The 18,796-nt window shown below is 35.1% G+C and overlaps 1 protein-coding gene across 22 annotated transcripts in view; it reads left to right on the top strand.

Annotated features, from left to right (window-relative positions):
• Positions 1–18,796, top strand: part of NRXN1 (neurexin 1) — a 1,155,776-nt gene that overhangs the window by 795,345 nt on the left and 341,635 nt on the right. For all 22 annotated transcript variants that reach the window (XM_065927354.1, XM_065927345.1, XM_065927343.1 and 19 more), the window contains one exon: positions 13,775–13,956. In XM_065927354.1, the coding sequence (XP_065783426.1) occupies positions 13,775–13,956 (182 nt within the window). The remainder of the gene's footprint in view (positions 1–13,774; positions 13,957–18,796) is intronic.

Raw genomic sequence — 18,796 nt, forward strand, 5'->3', positions numbered from 1 at the left:
AGCAGACGACCATACTGAATTAGAAATGGCCTCTTTTCCCCACAAGAATCATTAAATTTAATTTAAATGACTTTAAAGGCAGATGGCATGGCAAACTTCATTTCAGTACAATAACCAATTGAAAACAAGTTAAAATTTTAAGGACAGACCTATGTATGGTTGTTAAGCTTGAAGCCTGTTTTATCCCTTAATAGTGCCCTACCCTCTTTGTCTTATAGCTCTTTTTCAATCTTTTTCAGACATGCTATTCGAAGACTCTAGAGCTCAAAGACTTATATTTCAAACCTGAAGGTCTTTTGAGTTTGGGGACCTGAGTATTCAAGGATCTGAGGTTCAGATTGGAACCACCTTGTAATTTTAGTCTAGGAAGACTAACATAAAAGAAGAAAAATTTGACACTTCCCTGCCCTGGGGCTGATTTGGCACTTTAATCCACTCTCTAATGTTTCAGTCATTTCAACTTCAAAAATGACTCTCAGGCATAGTTATATATCTTCACATGAATGGTGAAATAGATCTCTGTAGAGAACCTTTTCTTTTTTTTTTTTTTTTTGCTTTTCCATCACTTTCAAAATTCATTTCCCGTGTTAAGTTCCATTGGACGAATATCTTCATAGGTTAAAAAAAAAAATCCATCTTTGGATTTTAAATCTTTCAAATACCAAAAATTGCTTGTCAATATAAGTGGTCTAATTTCCCAAATTTTTGCTTCTTGTAATTTTTACTGTGAAAATAGGTGGATTGATAACCTCTAGAACTGGCTGATATTTATTATTATTGACCTCTTCACTAAGCTGTTTCAAAGAGTCTGAGATGAAGAATGAATAAACAAACAAACAAAAAAATTATATTTTAATTTAGGTTGCTGGAATTGTTGCTTTTTCTACTAAGCGTAGACAGACTAACACTTAAGAAAATGAGAAGTGGTTTCATTTTTTATAAAGATGAAATGAGAAGATTCAGGATAAGTAGTAGATATCACCAAGACACTTCTTATTAAATACAATTTATCTCAATGGCAGTAATATCCCATTTTTCTAAATTTGTGAAGCTATGTGGCTCTTTGTTAAAGGAAATTTGCATTTCATAGAATTATGAATATTCTGAACTGCTAGAACTGATCTAATCTCTTTTAGCACTGACCTTGAACAGTCCTAAATTCCACTATCTGATTTGTACTCTGTATTTATCTAGAGATTTAATTCAGGAGACAAAGAGATAGGAAATAATAGTGCCTAAAAATATATCTTCTGAAAAAAGGTGATGTCATTAATGTAAGTGGATCTACTCCATCTCTCTGGAACCTGTTTTGTGCCTTTGTGACTTTTCTCATGAAAACCTTACCCACAAAAATACATTTGCTTTTATTTTTTCAGAACTATATTAAATTTTATCTTTTCTGAAAGAATTTGGGGGTATTTCAGGAGACTGAGTGAATTCCCCAGTTTGACTGATGTAGAGGATTGCTTTGTGTGGAGGATGTTCACAGTTATAAGGGTTTTTCATTTAAATTGATAGACAGTGGTTTAATCCTTGAAGGTCTTTGAATAGAGGAATGATTTCAGACACCTTTCAAAACAAAATAAATCTAATGTTAGTTTGTATAGTAAATTTAAATTAGGGAAAGGCAGGAAAATACTGAATCAGTAAGGATGAGTATTTATTACATTTTAGATTGATGGTGATGCAATCTAAACAATAGCTGAAAGAATGGAAATACAAAAGAAAAACTCAGGAAATTACAACTGCCTGAAAGGGGAGTTTTTGAAAAACTGGATCCTACAGCTTTAACATATACCTTTCTGTCATTTCCAGTATCTAGCATGATGCTTTATACATAGCAAATACTTAAATTTTTATTGAATATATGGATGTTTTTATTTTTGGATTATACTGTTGTATTGCTTTTGTGTTCTCTTTGTCTACCAGCGTCCTTCTGCTGCTGTTTCATCACTGTGTTTTGTTTTTGTCAAAAATCCCAACTCCTTGTTTTGAGTTAATAGTCTTTCATGACCACCTCACTAAGTCATCTGGCTTTCAATTTTCCAGGCAACTTCTAAAATAATCTCACCTAGGTGTTTTTTTCTTATTATGTTAAAGGAGATACAAACTTTTCTCCCATGTTGCCCACTATTCCCCATCTTTGATTCATCATATTCATTACAACTACAGTATATATTAATACTAATTGCTACACATGAAAATATCACACTGCATCTAACTGTCATGTCTCCTTAGTTCCCTCCAATATGGGACTATTCCTCATCCTTTTTTTTTCCTAACCTTGACTTTTGAAAAGAATGCTGCCAGTTATTTTGGAGAATGTCCCTCAGTTTGAGTTTCTTGGATGCTTTCTTATGAATAGGTTGAGGCTATGCATTTTTGACAAAAAGCAGGATAGAAATGACGCTGTGCCCTTCTCAGCACTTCATATTTGGGGGGCCCAAATTATATGACTCCTTGCTGGTGATGTTAATTTTGATCACTGTGGTTATGGTGCTGTCTCCTTGGTTTCTCTGATGATTAATAAATTTTTAAGGACTAGAAGATTATTTCCATCTCTTCATTATAAAATATGGAGAACTTTGGACTGGGTTATTCAAGAAAATTGTGGGACTTGGTTCTAACTTAAAAGGGTCATCATTACCTGGTTAAAGAGTCTCATGACTATTCATGATTTATTTCTTCCACAGACAGAATGAAATGGAGAATGGTGTTCATTATCAGGGTAATCTAGGAAAGTTATCTCTTCATCTGAGTTTCTGTATTTGACAGGAAAAATTACTCACATTACTTAGAAGTGGATATAAGCATGGAATTTGTTATACTTATCTGAGGATCAGGAAACTTAAGATGCTTATAATCCTATCACCAGTCCTTACTTGGTTCAAGCTTTATTTCAGATTCTTATTAGTGATTAATAAATGAATAAAAGACATAAGTCTGATGAGGATAACAAGAATTAAAGCAAGACCCCTTTCATTAGGATACATAGTTTTTAAGATGGAAATTTCAAAAAAAGGCAACTCTGACTTATATAACGGTTTGCAAGTTCAAGACAAGTTCTGTAGATGGTAAAGAGAGGGAATTCACCTTGGCTGGAATGAGAATGGGAAGCAGGACTGAAAAGAAGACCAGGTACAGCAGAGAAGCATAAATCAGCAAAAGTAAAAGTCGCTTTGGGAGAAGAATGTATATTCTACCACCTGTGCACGCCTAAGTGATAGAACTTAGTTTGGAGTGACTTCTGAATCAGTGAATAGTACTCTATCCAGTTTTAGCTTAAAATTACAAATAAATAATTTAATTGATCTTATTGGACTGCAAGGAAATCAAACCAGTCAGTCCTAAAGGAAATCAGCCCTGAATATTCACTGATAGGACTGATGCTGAAGCTGAAGCTCCAATACTTTGGTCACCTGATGCAAAGAGCCAACTCATTGGAAAAGACCCTGATACTGGGAAAGATTGGAGGCAGGAGGAGATTGGGGTATTATGAATTTATTATTCATATGGGGGCCTCAAAGTAGTTCAGTATAACCACATGCAGTTTTGTGTTCAGGATTGAATTCTGCTTTTAAGGGCAAGAAATGGTGTCACTGACAAAAGCTGTCAGGCCTCTCTGGTGTGGAATAAAAGTAATTATGGTATTAATGATAAAGATTTGGCTTCTGCATCTCTGTTCAGCATTTTGGAAGCATTTGAACAAGCCAAAGCTGAGATGACTTCTGAGGTAGGATGCTGGCAATAAAGATTTGCAAAGGCTTCACGCCTTTTAAAGATTCAGGCTAGACACTGAAAATGTCAGAATATGAACGAATCATTTCTGCTAAGTGCCATTTCAGAAACTTTGAGTCTACCAAAACCAGACCAAGGGAATATCATTAGAAAAACCTCTAGAGATGACTGAAGTGAGACCTTGACTTGTGAATTTTAGCTTCTTTATCTAAACAAGAAGCAGTCATTTAGTCTTAGCTCTTAATTGTGTGCTAGGAATAGAGTCGGGTACAGTCCCCAAGCATCTGTATGAAATAAGAAGCCACTTGATTCCTCTGGGCCTCTATTTTGTCATTTGTAAAAGGAAAGTTGCCCTTTGTCTTCTCTGAGAGCACTTCAGCCTTAAGTCTGTGTTCATGTCAGTTGTTTTTACCCTATGATGTTTTTCACACCGTGATTCTAGTAAATTCTTAAGTCTGAAAACCATTTTGACAATTAATTTATGAAAAAGTAAATTGAAGGCCATCACTAGGCATTTGCAACCTTTACATACTGGCTAATGATTTAAAGAATTTATTAGGAGCATTCATAGCTTATTATATGTTTTTTTAAAATGAGAGTTTTCTTAAGGGAGCAGAAGGTATGATTTTTTTCTCCCTCCTTCCTTGCTGCCTGTAGCCCTAATGCAAATTGATTACTGAATTACTTGTCAGAGACTTTTTAATAAAGTTCACTTACTGCTTGAGGGAGTCTAGTTTCAGAAGGAAAGACATAAACCTTTGATGTTCTTAGGGTTATTGGTTGTGAGATTGCTTTGCTTAGTTTTATTTTTAACTCTAGATCACTTTGCTATCTTTATGATTTTTTTTCTAATTTGATTGGCAGAAGGTCTACCATTTACTTGTTTTTCTTCTCAGCCAGATAACTTAGATTCCAGGAGCCCTTTAAAAGGTTCCAAGACTTTGAATTTGATCTCAGAACAAACTCATTTCCCTGGGCAGTTAAAACTATTCAACTCGATTCTTCCCAGAGGGAGTGTTTCCTACATAGCACGTTTACAGAGGGAAATAATGAGGAGTTTTTAAGGAAAGTATATTGCAAAAAACCACGAAGTGATGTATTACTTGTTGTATAAATTTAGTAAGATAATATTCACTGAACATTATTTCAAGTGAATATTTGAAATAATTATATGACTTTGAAAAGAAAATATAGATATAATTGTTTTTGTTAATAATTTTTCTGCTGTTTTTATCATTACCATTAATCAGTGCCTTTAACATTGTCTTCTTTTCTAAGATTGTTAAAAAATCCAGCATAGATAGTGACGTGGCTGAATACCATTTTCCTGATATCTCTCATAAATTCTTGTCCTGATATTTATCTCTAATTCACAGATCCTACCTGTTTGGGAAAAGGGCTGTGTGTTTTCAGCTTTATATTCCTTGCTCATTTCACATATTAGACAACCAAGAGATAGGTCAGCTTGGGAATGTGTCTTATTTTGATTAATTTCCTTATAAGATAGAGAAAGATAATGACTTATTCAAATGACTACATTTGACATCAGTGGCTATTTGCATAGTCTCAACTTTGCACACCATTCATGTTGCATTTGTGTGAACACTGCCTTTTTGATCATGCAGTGCCCAGTCTGTACAACTATTTGTGCTATCCCTGAAAAAATATCTAGGATATGAACAGGGTAGATCGGCCCTGAGTCCACTTGAGAATTATTTCATTCATTAAGAAGAGTGCACTTGTTTTTCCAAAGAGTGGATATTTTTTTCTATGTAGCATATTCTTTCCATAAATGTCAAAATATGGAAATGTCAAATACCAAAATGAAAACTATATATGATACACTTATATATATATTATCGTTGCCAAGATCACAGGAATATAGAGTTTTTATTACAGAAAAATACAGTATATTTATTTAAAAAGGCTTTTATTAGAGAAAAGTTTTGGGCCAGATAGGCAAAGTGGAAACTTCCCTACTTTGTCAGTGAAGTGCACACTTGCTATTGAAATTATCTTTAAGAGAAGTGATTCCTGAGCTTATAGAAATCATGATAGTTTTTTGCTATTCCATTTTCTTGAGTTTTTACTTGTTTAAAATTTCTTATAGGATAAAATTCCCTGGTGGCTCAGACAATAAGGAATCTGCTTGCAATGCAGAAGACCCAGGTTCGATCCCTGGGTCAGGATGATTCTGTGGAGCAGGAAGTGGCAACCCACTCCAGTATTCTTGCCTGGGAAATTCCATGGACAGCAGAACCTGGCAAGCTACAGTCCATGGGGTCGCAATGAGTTGGACACAACTGAGCAAATAACAAGCTCATGCCATTTTTCTTTTTAAAATGGTACCTTGACTGGACCCAAGCTAAAACTCATGGTCTGACTTAGTGGCATTGATTCTTTTCTTTCATGACTCATAGATGTGCTGTGGAGTTTGAGTGGTTCAGGCTTGTTTGATCACGTTGAAACTTTGGGAGACATTCGTTTTTAGTGCCTAGTGAGTCCTCATGGACCCTGAGAGTCTAACTCCTGATTTCATGGGGCTCAAGAATCTTTGTGAAAAAGTTTGAACCAAGTTCATGATGACTTTATAATGAAACCGTGTGTGTGTGTGTGTGTGTGTGTGTGTGTGTGTGTGTAGTGAGTCAATACAGTGACACTCGAACAAAATTTTTGAAACAGGGTACTCACAGTTTAGTCAGCTTACATTCAATTTAATAGATGTTCAACAAACTTTTTTTAAATTCAATAAATTTCCTTAATTCCCAAATCTAGGGTTCTGATGGACCTTGCAACTTGCCAAATATGAAAAACCTCCCAATGTTCCTTCTATCTGGAATGTCATCATGAGTTCCTTTCTTAAGGCTTTGGTTCTTTGGGAATTATCTAAACTCTTGTTGACTTTCTTTTCATTGCTCTGATTCAGGCTACGAGGCCAGTATCTAAGCCATTTCAGTGACATGTCTTGTTTCTTGCCCTGATTTTCATAGAAGACCTACCCGCTCTCTTTCTCAAAGATGTATGGGTGAAAACCTTGTCTTATTTTCTAGTCTCTTTAGCTAGTTGTAATTGCAATTATTATTTCTACCAAGTCTGCACCATCCATCAGGAGTCTCATATTGTGATATATATATAGTCTTTATTTTCCTTTCTTTCCTAACATTTTTTCACCCTTACATCTGTGGCATTGAGGGCTGTCTCTTATTCTCAATATTGGTAATTGGTGTTATTACTTTTTAGATTTAGAGTTGATTACATATTTTAGGTAGGAACTCCTGTTACTCTGATTCCAGTCATCTCTCCTAATATAGTGCCCACCTTTCCTGATTTTTAAGGCTCTTATATGAAATTTTAGGAATTAGGAATTTACAGTGCTCACAACTTAATTCTCTGTGATCTTGCAAAGAATTTACATTAATGTAGACAGAATTTGTTGCTTTAGAATACAAGTAAGATTGTTCAGATTTATTCATCTATTTGTTTTACTAGTTTTAGACCTGCTTTTTAATACAAGGTGGTGGTCTTGTTGTTTTTGTTTTCTGTGAACTTTATTCAGAATAATGACTCCATATAGGTAGAAATTGTTCAAGAAATTGAGATTAAGCAACAGTCTTGACAAGGTTGTGGGAGAAATAAAAGCTCCCCTTATTTATAACTGTTTTACTCTAAATTTCCATCTGACTGCCTGGCAGAGTTTCACTGAAAAAGAGTGTTATGTCCCTGTTACATTTAATAGACGCATAATGGCCTGAATATTTCATGTTGGTTACATGATGACATTGAAAGAATTATAGACTTTCAGAAAAGGACATTTTATTCATATACTTATGTTATGAGTTAGAAGCTAATCTATTCTGAAGGTAATTCTATTATTGTTCATGTTCCAAGGATCCAAGGCAACCAATAATCAAGCAGAACTGTACATGCTGATTGGTTTTCTTCTTCAGAAAGGTTCAACCTGTTGGAGGGAGTGTATTAGCATTTGCAGGAATAAGGCTAACGTAGAGATGGTTGGAGGAGGAGGCAATGGCAACCCACTCCAGTATTCTTGCCTGGAAAATCCCATGGAAGGAGGAGCCTGGTAGGCTGCAGTCCATGGGAGCTCGAAGAGTTGGACATGACTGAGCGACTTTACTTTCACTTTTCACTTTCATTCATTAGAGAAGGAAATGGCAACCCACTCCAGTGTTCTTGCCTGGAGAATCCCAGGGACCGCGGAGCCTGATGAGCTGCCATCTAGGGGGTCGCAGAGAGTCAGACACGACTGAAGTAACTTAGCAGCAGCAGCAGAGATGGTTGGAAAGAAAAAGGAGGGGAGAGACCCCTTTATGTAAATAGATATTAAGTAAAAATCTAAAAATACAATTATTATAACATCACAGGCAGTTCAAACATTAGAAGTAAGAGCCCATGTATAATTTTTACAAACGCTTGTTGCAGTGTGAAGTATGTTGACACTGCTAAATTTGTATCTGGTAAAACCAGCTTTGTTAATGAATTTGGAGTGAGTAATATAGACTTGCTCTATAGCTTAAATGTGAAGATTGCTGAAAACCACTTTGAGTCACCTATACATTTAGTGATGTGGTGAATGTCAGGATTAATTTTCCATAAACCCATTATTAGTCATGGCACTGATGTGCTACTGCTTGCCATGTACAAGCATGCATAAATAAGAGAGGTGCCACATTCCTCCAAGTTCTTCCCTGTGTTTATAAAACTCCTGGAACTGTGATTAAGATGTACTGCTGCTGTGCATTGAATTTACTTATGTAATAAGGTAAAACATGTTCCTATAAAATAAAATTTTTAAAAATGTAGCTAAATGGCCGTTCATCTTGCATAGCTTCCCTGTTTATTTAACAAAGTGAATTTTTGTGTCATGCTATAAATATTACCATGCTAGTTATTTTATGGCAATTAATTAATACTCTTTTTCTCATGAAAGTGATGCAATTTAATATCCTTCTCTTTGTCAACTATTAGTGAATGTAAATAATGATGGAATGGGTTTATGTGACAAAAGTACTAATCTAAGGGATAAAATACTGAAAAGAGTAATAAAACCCAGGATGCAGGAAAGCCATTTCTTAAAAGGCATTTGGTTTGACACAATTTTGAAATGAATCAAACATTTCTAAAGACTCTTAAAACAACAGTGTTGCAGTGTTGGTTATTTTAAGTTGTCAACATACATATGGGGCTTCCCTGGTGGCTCAGATGGTATAGAATCTGCCTGCAATGTGGAGACCTGGGTTCAGTCCCTACGATGGGAAGATCCCCTGGAGAAGGGTACAGCTACCCATCCCAGTATTCTAACCTGGAGAATTCCATGAACTGGCGCAAAGAAGTCCATGGGGTTGCAGAGTCAGACACGACGGAGCGACTTCCCTTCACTTCAATACACACATGGGCTTCCCTGATAGCTTAGTGGGTAGAGAATCTGCCTGCAATGCCGAGACACAAGAGGAGCGAGGTCGATCCCTGGGTTAGGAAGTTCCCCAGAAAGAGGAAATGGCAACTCACTCCAGTTTTCTTGCCTGAAAATTCCATGGACAGAGGAGCCTGGCGGGTTACAGTTCAAAGGGTCGTAAAGAGTCAGATGCTATTGAGCACACACCCATAGAACAGCACAACACATGCGTGTGTACGTCATCCCTTCTCTTTAAAGTGTATTGAGTACTTAGCATGTGTCAGGAATTGGACCAAGGTTTTACTGTGCAATTTTTCATTTATTGCTGACAGAATCTCTACGAGGCAGTGTTGATATTCCCAAGGATAGGAAACCCAAGAATTAAAGAGAATTAAAACATAGCCAATGGCAGGTAACTGGTAAATGATACAGTTGGAATTTGCACCCAGGTCTGTCTGAGTCCAAAACTTGCATTCTTAATTTCTGATCTCTTCTGCTACAGTATACATCATATCCTTGGTTCAGAAAGATGCATGTTAAATGAAGTAGATTTTGACACGTTAGTCATCTATATTTTATTGTGGGAGTATTCTCATATTTTTAAAGTCACCAAAATAGAGTATATTGTTATTTTCTATCTTGATGGAAGGAGGACTTTAAGAATGTAGATTTTTGAGAACATAGAGTTTGATGCAAAGTGTTTTTTTTTTGTTGTTTAAAAACCAAGATGCTTATAGAGAGAAGTGTAGAGGGTTGTGTTGGGAGCTGGGCATCTGAGCCTCTCGCTTATCATAGAATTGTGCTGATGAGTACATTACAATGCACTATTCTGCATATAGAAGAAAAAAAGGAGAGAGGTTGATTTTCAGATACATCTGAAGAAAAAGGGCACTAGAAATAACTGCATTGTTTGGAACATGGTAGTACACTTGTTTCTCCTTGGTTTTGGCAAAACTTGAAAAATTAGAAAGTCACTATAAGGAAGACAGAGTAGCTACTGGCATGCTAGTTGCCAAGGCTTAACACTGATTGGAAAAGCTTCAAGTATGAGATGAATCAAATCTTGAGTAATGATATTTGTATTATGACATTTATCTTACTGAAAATATAAAGTGAAAGTGAAGTCACTCAGTCGTATCCGACTGTTTGCGACCCTGTGGATTATAGCCCACCAGGCTCCTCCGTCCATGGGATTCTCCAGGCAAGAATACTGGAGTGGATTGCCATTTCCTTCTCCAGGGGATCTTCCAGACCCAGGGGTCGAACCCAGGTCTCCCTCATTGCAGGCAGACACTTTAACCTCTGACCCACCAGGGAAGCCCACTAAAAATATAAACCTTTAAATTATTATCCTCAAGTTCTGCAACTGAGCAACTGGAAACTTTCATAATTCCACAAGTTTGGGAAGTATACCCTAAACTAAATGTTAGTCTACATACATTAAATGTTCTGTCATTTCACATTTACATGCTATTTTTTTTTCTTTCTTTAAAAGCATTGTGAGGTGAAAGGACAGTATATGATCATGAGGTGCAAATGTCACTTTATGGATATGAGACATTCGAATATGATAGCGGTCGGCCTTGATAAATTCAGTCTGACATATCCAATTAACTTTTTCTTGGCAGTCTTGTTATGGTAACAGAAACATTTCTGTTAAAAAAAAAAAAAAAGACAGGATTAGAATCTGGATACTAGATTTCTACTAGCTCTTCCAAGTTTGCAACTTTAAGTTAACAAGTTAATCCTTATGACTGAATTTTCTCAGATGTATTATGGGAGTAATGCTTGCCCTACTTTCTATACAGAAGTAAAGAGAAAATGAAAAAGATTGTTGTGAAAGTGGCTTTTAATGTTAAAAATGATCATATAATGTATGATATTGTTGCTGTGCCAGACTCCCTTACTCTGATGATTCTGGAAAACATATGAGTCCTTAGATTTGTTTTATATTGTTAAGTAACATCTCTACTTGAATATTTTTAATTTGTATGCAATATATAGTCATTAGAGGACAAAGTTAATTGAAAAGAGAAAAATAAAGTCAACCAAGTACCACCACAGAGGTCACCAACACATTCTCTTTTTAAAGAAACCTTTACTTTTATATGTTCTTGTCCTGTTTTTATCAATGTAGGATTTTCAGAAACATTTAATACTTAATTATTTGCAATAGTTACCAAGCAGAAGACTATTTATCAAATTGTGCTTGCTTGTTAATATTGTGGTGAACAATCCTCCGATGATGTAGAGCATAAATGGGCCTAGAAGGTTCTGGAATTTCTGATACACAAATATGTATATCCTTCCTGAATCTTCTTTATTTGCACACTGATTAGTACATTTCAGATGTAACTTACATATTCTCACATGAGAGAGACAGAGAAACTGCTTTTATACATTAGTACTCAAGAAAATGAATAGCCCCTCTACCACTACAGTTTAACAAGATTTTGTTTTATTTCTTTTATACAATATTATCCTGATATGTTTCTTGGGTCAGGTCCACACACTAAGGCCTATTTAATCAATCAGGCACATAAGACATATTGTAAGGTTCGTTGGAGTTTCTCAAGGACCTATGGAAAAGTTTCAGACAGAATGCCAAGAGTAATTGACCCCAAAATATAAAAAGAGAAAAAAAAATTGTATCATCCCCTATTTAATTAAATGTGTATAAATGTGAAACTAAGGCAACTTCACTAAATTGGTAAATTTGGTTCATAGAAATTTATTTATTTATTTTTGGTTCATAGAAATTTAATGTGGGCTTCCCAGGTGGTGCAGTGGTAAAGATTTGCCTGCCAGTGCAGGCGACCAGGGTTCAATCCCTGGTTGGGAAGATCCCTGGGAGGAGGAAATGGCAACCCACTCTAGTATTCTTGCCTGGAGAATTCCTTGGACAGAGGAGCCTGGCGGGCTACATTATGACCATGGGGTCATAAATGACTGAGCACACATACACACACACACAGAAAATAAGACTTAATATCCTGCCAGCCCTTTGGGGCTTCCCTGGTGGCTCAGATGGTAAAGAGTCTACCTGCAAACCCTGGGTTGGGAATATCCTCTGGAGAAGGGCATGGTTACCCACTCGAGTATTCTTGCCTGAATACTGAATCTCATGGTCAGGGGAGCCTGGCGGGTTGCAAAGAGTCAGATATGACTGAGCGACTTACACTCACTCATAAGTTGTCTGTTATAGTTGTTTTCCCAGAGCCCACAGCTTAAACCCACAGTCGAGGGTATGTTCTGTGTGTCCCGTTTTGGAGAAGGAAACGGCAACTGACTAGTATTCTTGCCTGGAAAATTCCATGGACAGTGGAGCCTGGCAGGCTACAGTCATTGGGATTGTAGAGTCATCCACCACTGAGCAACTGAGCAGTATGTAGATACCTTGAAAATATACAGCTGTATGCTCAACTTTTACATACAACCCTTATTCTTGGTAGAAGCTATGTTTCCATACACTCAAGATACTTTGAGGCCAAATTTTGACATTTAATCTTGTTGCTTCCCTTACCATATTGGCACATAGTAGGTACACAATAAATATACACTAACATCCTTTGTTATTGGAAGGCTACACTCCCTTCTATAAATTGTACCTTATAGTCTATTCTTGTGATAATAAAAGAATTATTTCTCTGGTCCCATTTAGTATGGAGTAAGATTCATTCTCCTTTATGTATATCTTTGCATGTCTCTTCCAAAATTTCTGACTCAAAGAATTAATTTTATTGCATTAAATGAGGTGGATGTCAGTGCTACAATGAAATAGGACTTCAACACATTGGGTGTTTAGGAGACTTGTTTGAACAAAGCTCTTTTTAAAGCAAAATGGATACTTACTGATATCGCCATCATAAAGTAAAATTTGAACACTTAGCAAACGAGACTATGCCATTATTCTCATTGTTGTAAGACCATCATTTGCTTTGGGAAAAAATGGATCTTTTTATGGAGCTGGATAGTTTGACAGCTAGCAGATATTTTGTGTTATATATGACCCGACTTCTATGGATGGGATCTATTATCTGTATTTTCTTGACATGACTATTGGTCTTATTGCTGTTCATCCATTAGTTATCATCTGTCATATGTGAACTGGCCCTCTCTCCATAAAAGTTGATTTGTAGCATGCTTGCAATTGTGCTGAATGACCCTGTCACACCTACATGCAGCTCTTGGTTCAGACACAAGTTGATACATGTTTCTGCTCCTTTTTGAAGCATCCAAAGTCAATGTTTTCTACTATATTATTATTTTTTTAACTGGCAGAAAAAAAGAAAATCCCATTACATTGCATGCTTGTCGAACTCTGTGGAAAAGCAGTAATCTCTCATTTGTTCTGAAACACCTGCTGGTAGATTTAATGAGTATATTAAAAATGAAGCTGCCTTGATATAAAAAAAAACTTCTTTTTCTTGAGCATGTATGATTAAAATCTGTTATTTGCTTATTCACTTTGCCATAGGTTTTTGGTTTCTGTTCTTATTATTTTATTTATTTATGATTGCCATGCTGTAAATTTAATACTTTACTAATATGTCAGCATAATAATACATAGGAAAGTGTGCCCTGATATATTTGGACTAATTGGTTTTGGTTTTTGTTTTCCAGCTGGGACAACGTATATCTTTAGCAAAGGTGGTGGACAAATCACGTATAAGTGGCCTCCTAATGACCGGCCAAGTACACGAGCAGACAGACTGGCCATAGGGTTTAGTACTGTTCAGAAAGAAGCTGTATTGGTGCGAGTGGACAGTTCTTCTGGCCTGGGTGACTACCTAGAGCTGCATATAGTAAGTACTTCTAAAATAAAGATTCTGCTTTTAGCTTTTACTGCTAGCTTTTTGTAAATAACATATAACTCTGCTTTTTGGACATTTCCCTCCCCCTGTCCCACCACAGCAACTAGTACTTTATTACAGAAAGCATAAATATACTCTAGGGGTAATAAGACCTTATAGTTATTACTGTTTTTAAAAACTTTTTTGACTATTTTTTTTCAAGTGTGAATTCCTCTTAATTTTCTGTACACAAAGAATTACTCTTGGCATGTTTTTAGTGACTTTAGGCAGTTTTGCTATATTCATAAAAATATTATAGTCCAGTAGATATGATTCCATCTGAAAGCATGAGGTTGTAATTCTGGTAACATCAACAGATTTGGATCCAGTATCCTTATTTCTTTTCTCACTTGAGAAAAGAATTGTCTAAAGTTACATGCAATGGACAGGGGGAAATGAATCGGCAAAGTTATTTGGAGATAGAAAAAGGCAGAAAGATTACTTCTATGCCATCTTATACTCATTTTGATATGTACACATCAAAAAAATACAATGGACTCTTGCCATTTATATCCTGGGACCAGGCATTTTCTCTAAGTCCTAAACCTCACACAAGAATTTAATTAGCTCTTAGTGACTGTCAAATAATAGTTCATAAATAAAAAGCTTTTCTATTCAAGTTTTAAAGTTGTCATAACTGATTATAGTTTGGGGACTCTTCCTTGTATCTCTGCATTCAGAATTACTAATTTGTTTGGTTTCAATTCTTTATCTTCTCACGTCCTCATAATATTTTCAAATAATCATGTGGTCTTTTATCAATAAAAGATAGTCATATTTTATTGATGTATCAAAATAACACCCATAGTAAATTATCATATATTCAAAACCCCTAGAGGGTTCTTATCATCATAGTTCTAAATAAACTATCTTCTGGAAGATGCAGAAGCGTATAAACCTCTTCATCCCCCTTTCTGTTCTTGAGGTATAATTTATCTCTTCTGCCTTATGTGATCACATGAGTTTATTTTGTTTTGCTTTTATTTATCCTGCAAGTTCTTCTGTTACCTGCACCAGTGTCTCAGAAGATCTTTGATTAGGTCAACATTTTCTTTCAGTCTTGCCTTCAGGCTCTCATCCTAAAATGATTAGGAAAACCACGAAACGCCAAAGTACATTATTACAGATTTGAAGGGTCTTAATTTTCAAAGTTCTATATATTTATTAATCTTAGTTTTCTACTATACTTCTAGAATTTCCAATAAGCTGAATAGGGTTTACAACTGACCACAAAATCTGAATTCATTGCTAATATTGGGGAAAAAAAGTAAAGTAAAAGAAAAACCCCCTTCAACAGAACAATTATTGAATCATTGTAGATTTTCAATTAAAAATGCAGTTGTCAAAGTGAGAATCCTTGGAAAGTAATTTTAGCTGCCTTTCAGCAAATATCTAACAATCAGTATCGAAGGCATCTGGATTTTTATGGCATCATAAATAAGTGATCAGCTGAGATAACTAATTTAGTAAGGAATCTTGCTATTTAGAGTAATCTCAGCTTTCCAAATGCAATTGCTCCATTCTGATTTAAGAGCCTTGCTACTTTGAAAATAAATAAATAAAAAAGAAAACAAGAGGTTTTCCTCTTGAAATAAATTACATATTGATCCATAACCAATTACACATTTACCCTGAGAAAAGGTTCTACACTGATCACTCTCACATCATAAGGGGTCTTGTTATTGAATTACTCAAGTAATTTGTTTTATGGTCAGAGGGTTTTAGTCTACAATTTTCCGATTTTGATCAACTGTGGCCTTAGAGTCCCTTTATATGTAAAAGGTTGACTTTTAGGTGTCCATGCCAGCTCAGAACCTTCCTAAACTTCTTTATTGGCCATAGATTTCTGATAGATGTCCTGTGAGGCCCTCCTTCATTCTGAATCTCTTCTCTTGGTCTTGCCTGACTATTCTCTCTGGATTCAGGTCTTTGTTTCTAACACCCTTCTTCTTGGATTTGCTATCTTCAAACCCTTTCTTAATCCTAGCCTGTCTTTGACTAGGAAATTGCAAATGGATGTTAGTTCCCTGGGATTAGCAAACACCATTGGTAATCAGCCCTACTCACTCCTTTATCAACTGCTAGGACCCAGTCTTAGTCCAGATCTGGCCAGCTAAAACTTTCTATTCCCCGCTCCTTTTTTCTTGTTCCCTACAAACAATGATCAGCCATTAGTGACTCAGCAAGATGCTTACCTGGAAATAAGTTACTTTTTTTCCCATGTATCCAAAATACAAATAAAATTAAGCCAGTGGTTTTCTTTTCACTTCTGAAGTTTATGTTTAACTCTTTCCCATTATGTTGGGTATGTGGGAGAGGAAGAGAAAGAGGAGTTAGATATATTTTTTCTTTAAGAAGGAAAAAGATAGAGTAAAACAGAGGGAGGGAAGACAGGAACAGGAGGGAAAATTAAGTGGGAAGGAATCAAAGTTGATGCCCATGGCTGATAGAAGCAGAAGTATTCTTTTTTTTTTTTTAGCAGAAATATTCTTAATGATGGTACTTAGATTTGAGAATATTCAATGAATATTTTATCAAATGGTTTACATGCCTTTGAATTTATCCTGATTTTTACCAAGTCATTTCTTCTGCTTCTTTCAGAATTGAAGTATAAAAGGAAAACAATAATTGCAGAAAGATTATTACCATTGTTTGATTTTAGTTTATAAATATGACTGACTTAAAAATTAACCTGATGATATCACAGATACGTTTAGTCTATAAAAGTTAGAAATGTTGATTATCCATTAACTTCTAAGAAAGTGTCTATAAACCTTCAAGGTCAGCCATGTATAAACTATGGACTTATTTTATTTAAAAATCATTATTTATACCCTTAGTTAATGGAATTAACCAAGAAGCAGGAAAGTTAATTGCACATATTAAAAGGTGCTCCAGTCTTGCTGAATTGCGTAATGTCACTTCAGATAGATAACTTTTAAAATCTGATTGACATATAATTTCAATGAGGATGTGAATATCTGACATTATTATCCTATTCTTTTCAAATGATCTTGTTTGATCTTACTTAGAAATATCACCATATTTAAATTTTGATTAACTGTACTGTTAAAAATATAATAAATTAGAATAAAATAATTTTTGACCCAGGTGACCTAGTTATTACAGATGGATTTTTTGCCATATTAGTATAAATTCTACTGCTGTTAACCTCAAAGCCATATGATATTGCTACTGAAATGTATAAGGTTTTAGGAGGGGATGAGAGGAAGAGAAAGACAAGTAAGGGGCTATTAATTAACATAGTGCCAAGAATACAAACGTTTTCTTGTATTCAGAAATGTTTTCTGAAATAATAAAAGAATTATTGAATTTTATGTTGAAAATAGGGTGGCTTAGGTTAAATATAGACTCAATATTCAGTCATCAAAATTTTCAGTGAAGTTATAGATGCAGTTCAGTTTCTACGTAACTGAATATTTATATAATTTCTTGTTTACAATGTATAAAAAGTATAGCATCTGATACATATCAGCTGTTTTATTGAAAAGTTACACATTTTTTTTGATGTTGTTTTCTGAATATTCCAGCTAATAATTGACCATGGTAGTTGAATTAAGTCTGTGGTGAGAGTTTTTGTTGGATGAATGATACTCTCTCCTAAATAGTTACCTCAATTTTGTAATTCACTTTTATCATGAATTGTTCTCCAGTCATTTTGTACCTGTCCATTATCTTCAAATAAAGATAAGCTTTCTGATGGCATAGAACAAAATTTATAATAATGATGACTAATAAGAAAAAATAATGTAATGTAGAAATGTGACTTTTTGTCATTCATGTAAGCACATACTAGAAGTCTGTGCAGAAATATTTTCTGAGCAACTTATAGGGTCCAGCCTATGTTGAAGACTCTGTGGATTCAAAAATAAGTGAGCTCACCACTTGGTACTTATCTCAATAAACATTAGTTAGATAGATGAATGAAAAGCCCACTGGGACCCTGGTTACCAGGTAGCTTGTATTCACTATAGTAAACACACTTTGTCCTAGAGTGACTAGTGTTTCTTGGTTGTTTCTCCATCTTGGTAGAGCTCCATTTCTTTCCTTTATCTGCAATAGTATTCATAAAAATGTGGGTAAATGATAGATTTTTAAGGTAAAGAATATGAAACAAGAAACCTATGAACTGTAAAGTGTTTCTGTTTTACACATTTAAATTAATGTTGATTATTTAATCAGTATGAATATGATAATTTCTTAGAGGCAATAAGCAAAAAATTAAATTCATTTTTTTCATTATTTATGAGATACACCTACAAATTTTACCAATGTTGTCACTCTAGAGGAAGTATCTCTCATCTATCAGTCTGGCAATGTTAATTGGAGATCACTTAACCCTTCTAACTTAGAAGAATGCACTGCAAATGTGTGTTCCCTCACTCACATGAATATTAATATGTGTATTAGTTCTGATCAGAGGAAATTGTGGAGGGTGGAGGAGAAGATGAGTGGAGAGTGTTCTTTGAAATTCTTTCATCTTAGGAGCATGAAAGAGCATTACAAATTTGATTAGTGAATTGTATATATTTGCCTTAAGTGTTTCTTCTTTGTACCTTCCTGGACCGGAAGCCTTATGTTTGAAACCAAACTCTTAATTGATTTTGATATAGAAATATACCTTTTGATCAGTGATTTTAGTGTTAACTAGAAGCATAGTGTATTTATAGTAAATATCACCTCCTAAAATAACATCAATATCGTTGACATAACCAATCTTTCTCATAATTCTCTGTTACTCTACATTTTACTCTAGTTACCTTGTTTTACA

Source organism: Muntiacus reevesi, chromosome 3, assembly GCF_963930625.1.
Source record: "Muntiacus reevesi chromosome 3, mMunRee1.1, whole genome shotgun sequence".
Classification (NCBI taxonomy): Eukaryota; Metazoa; Chordata; class Mammalia; order Artiodactyla; family Cervidae; genus Muntiacus; species Muntiacus reevesi.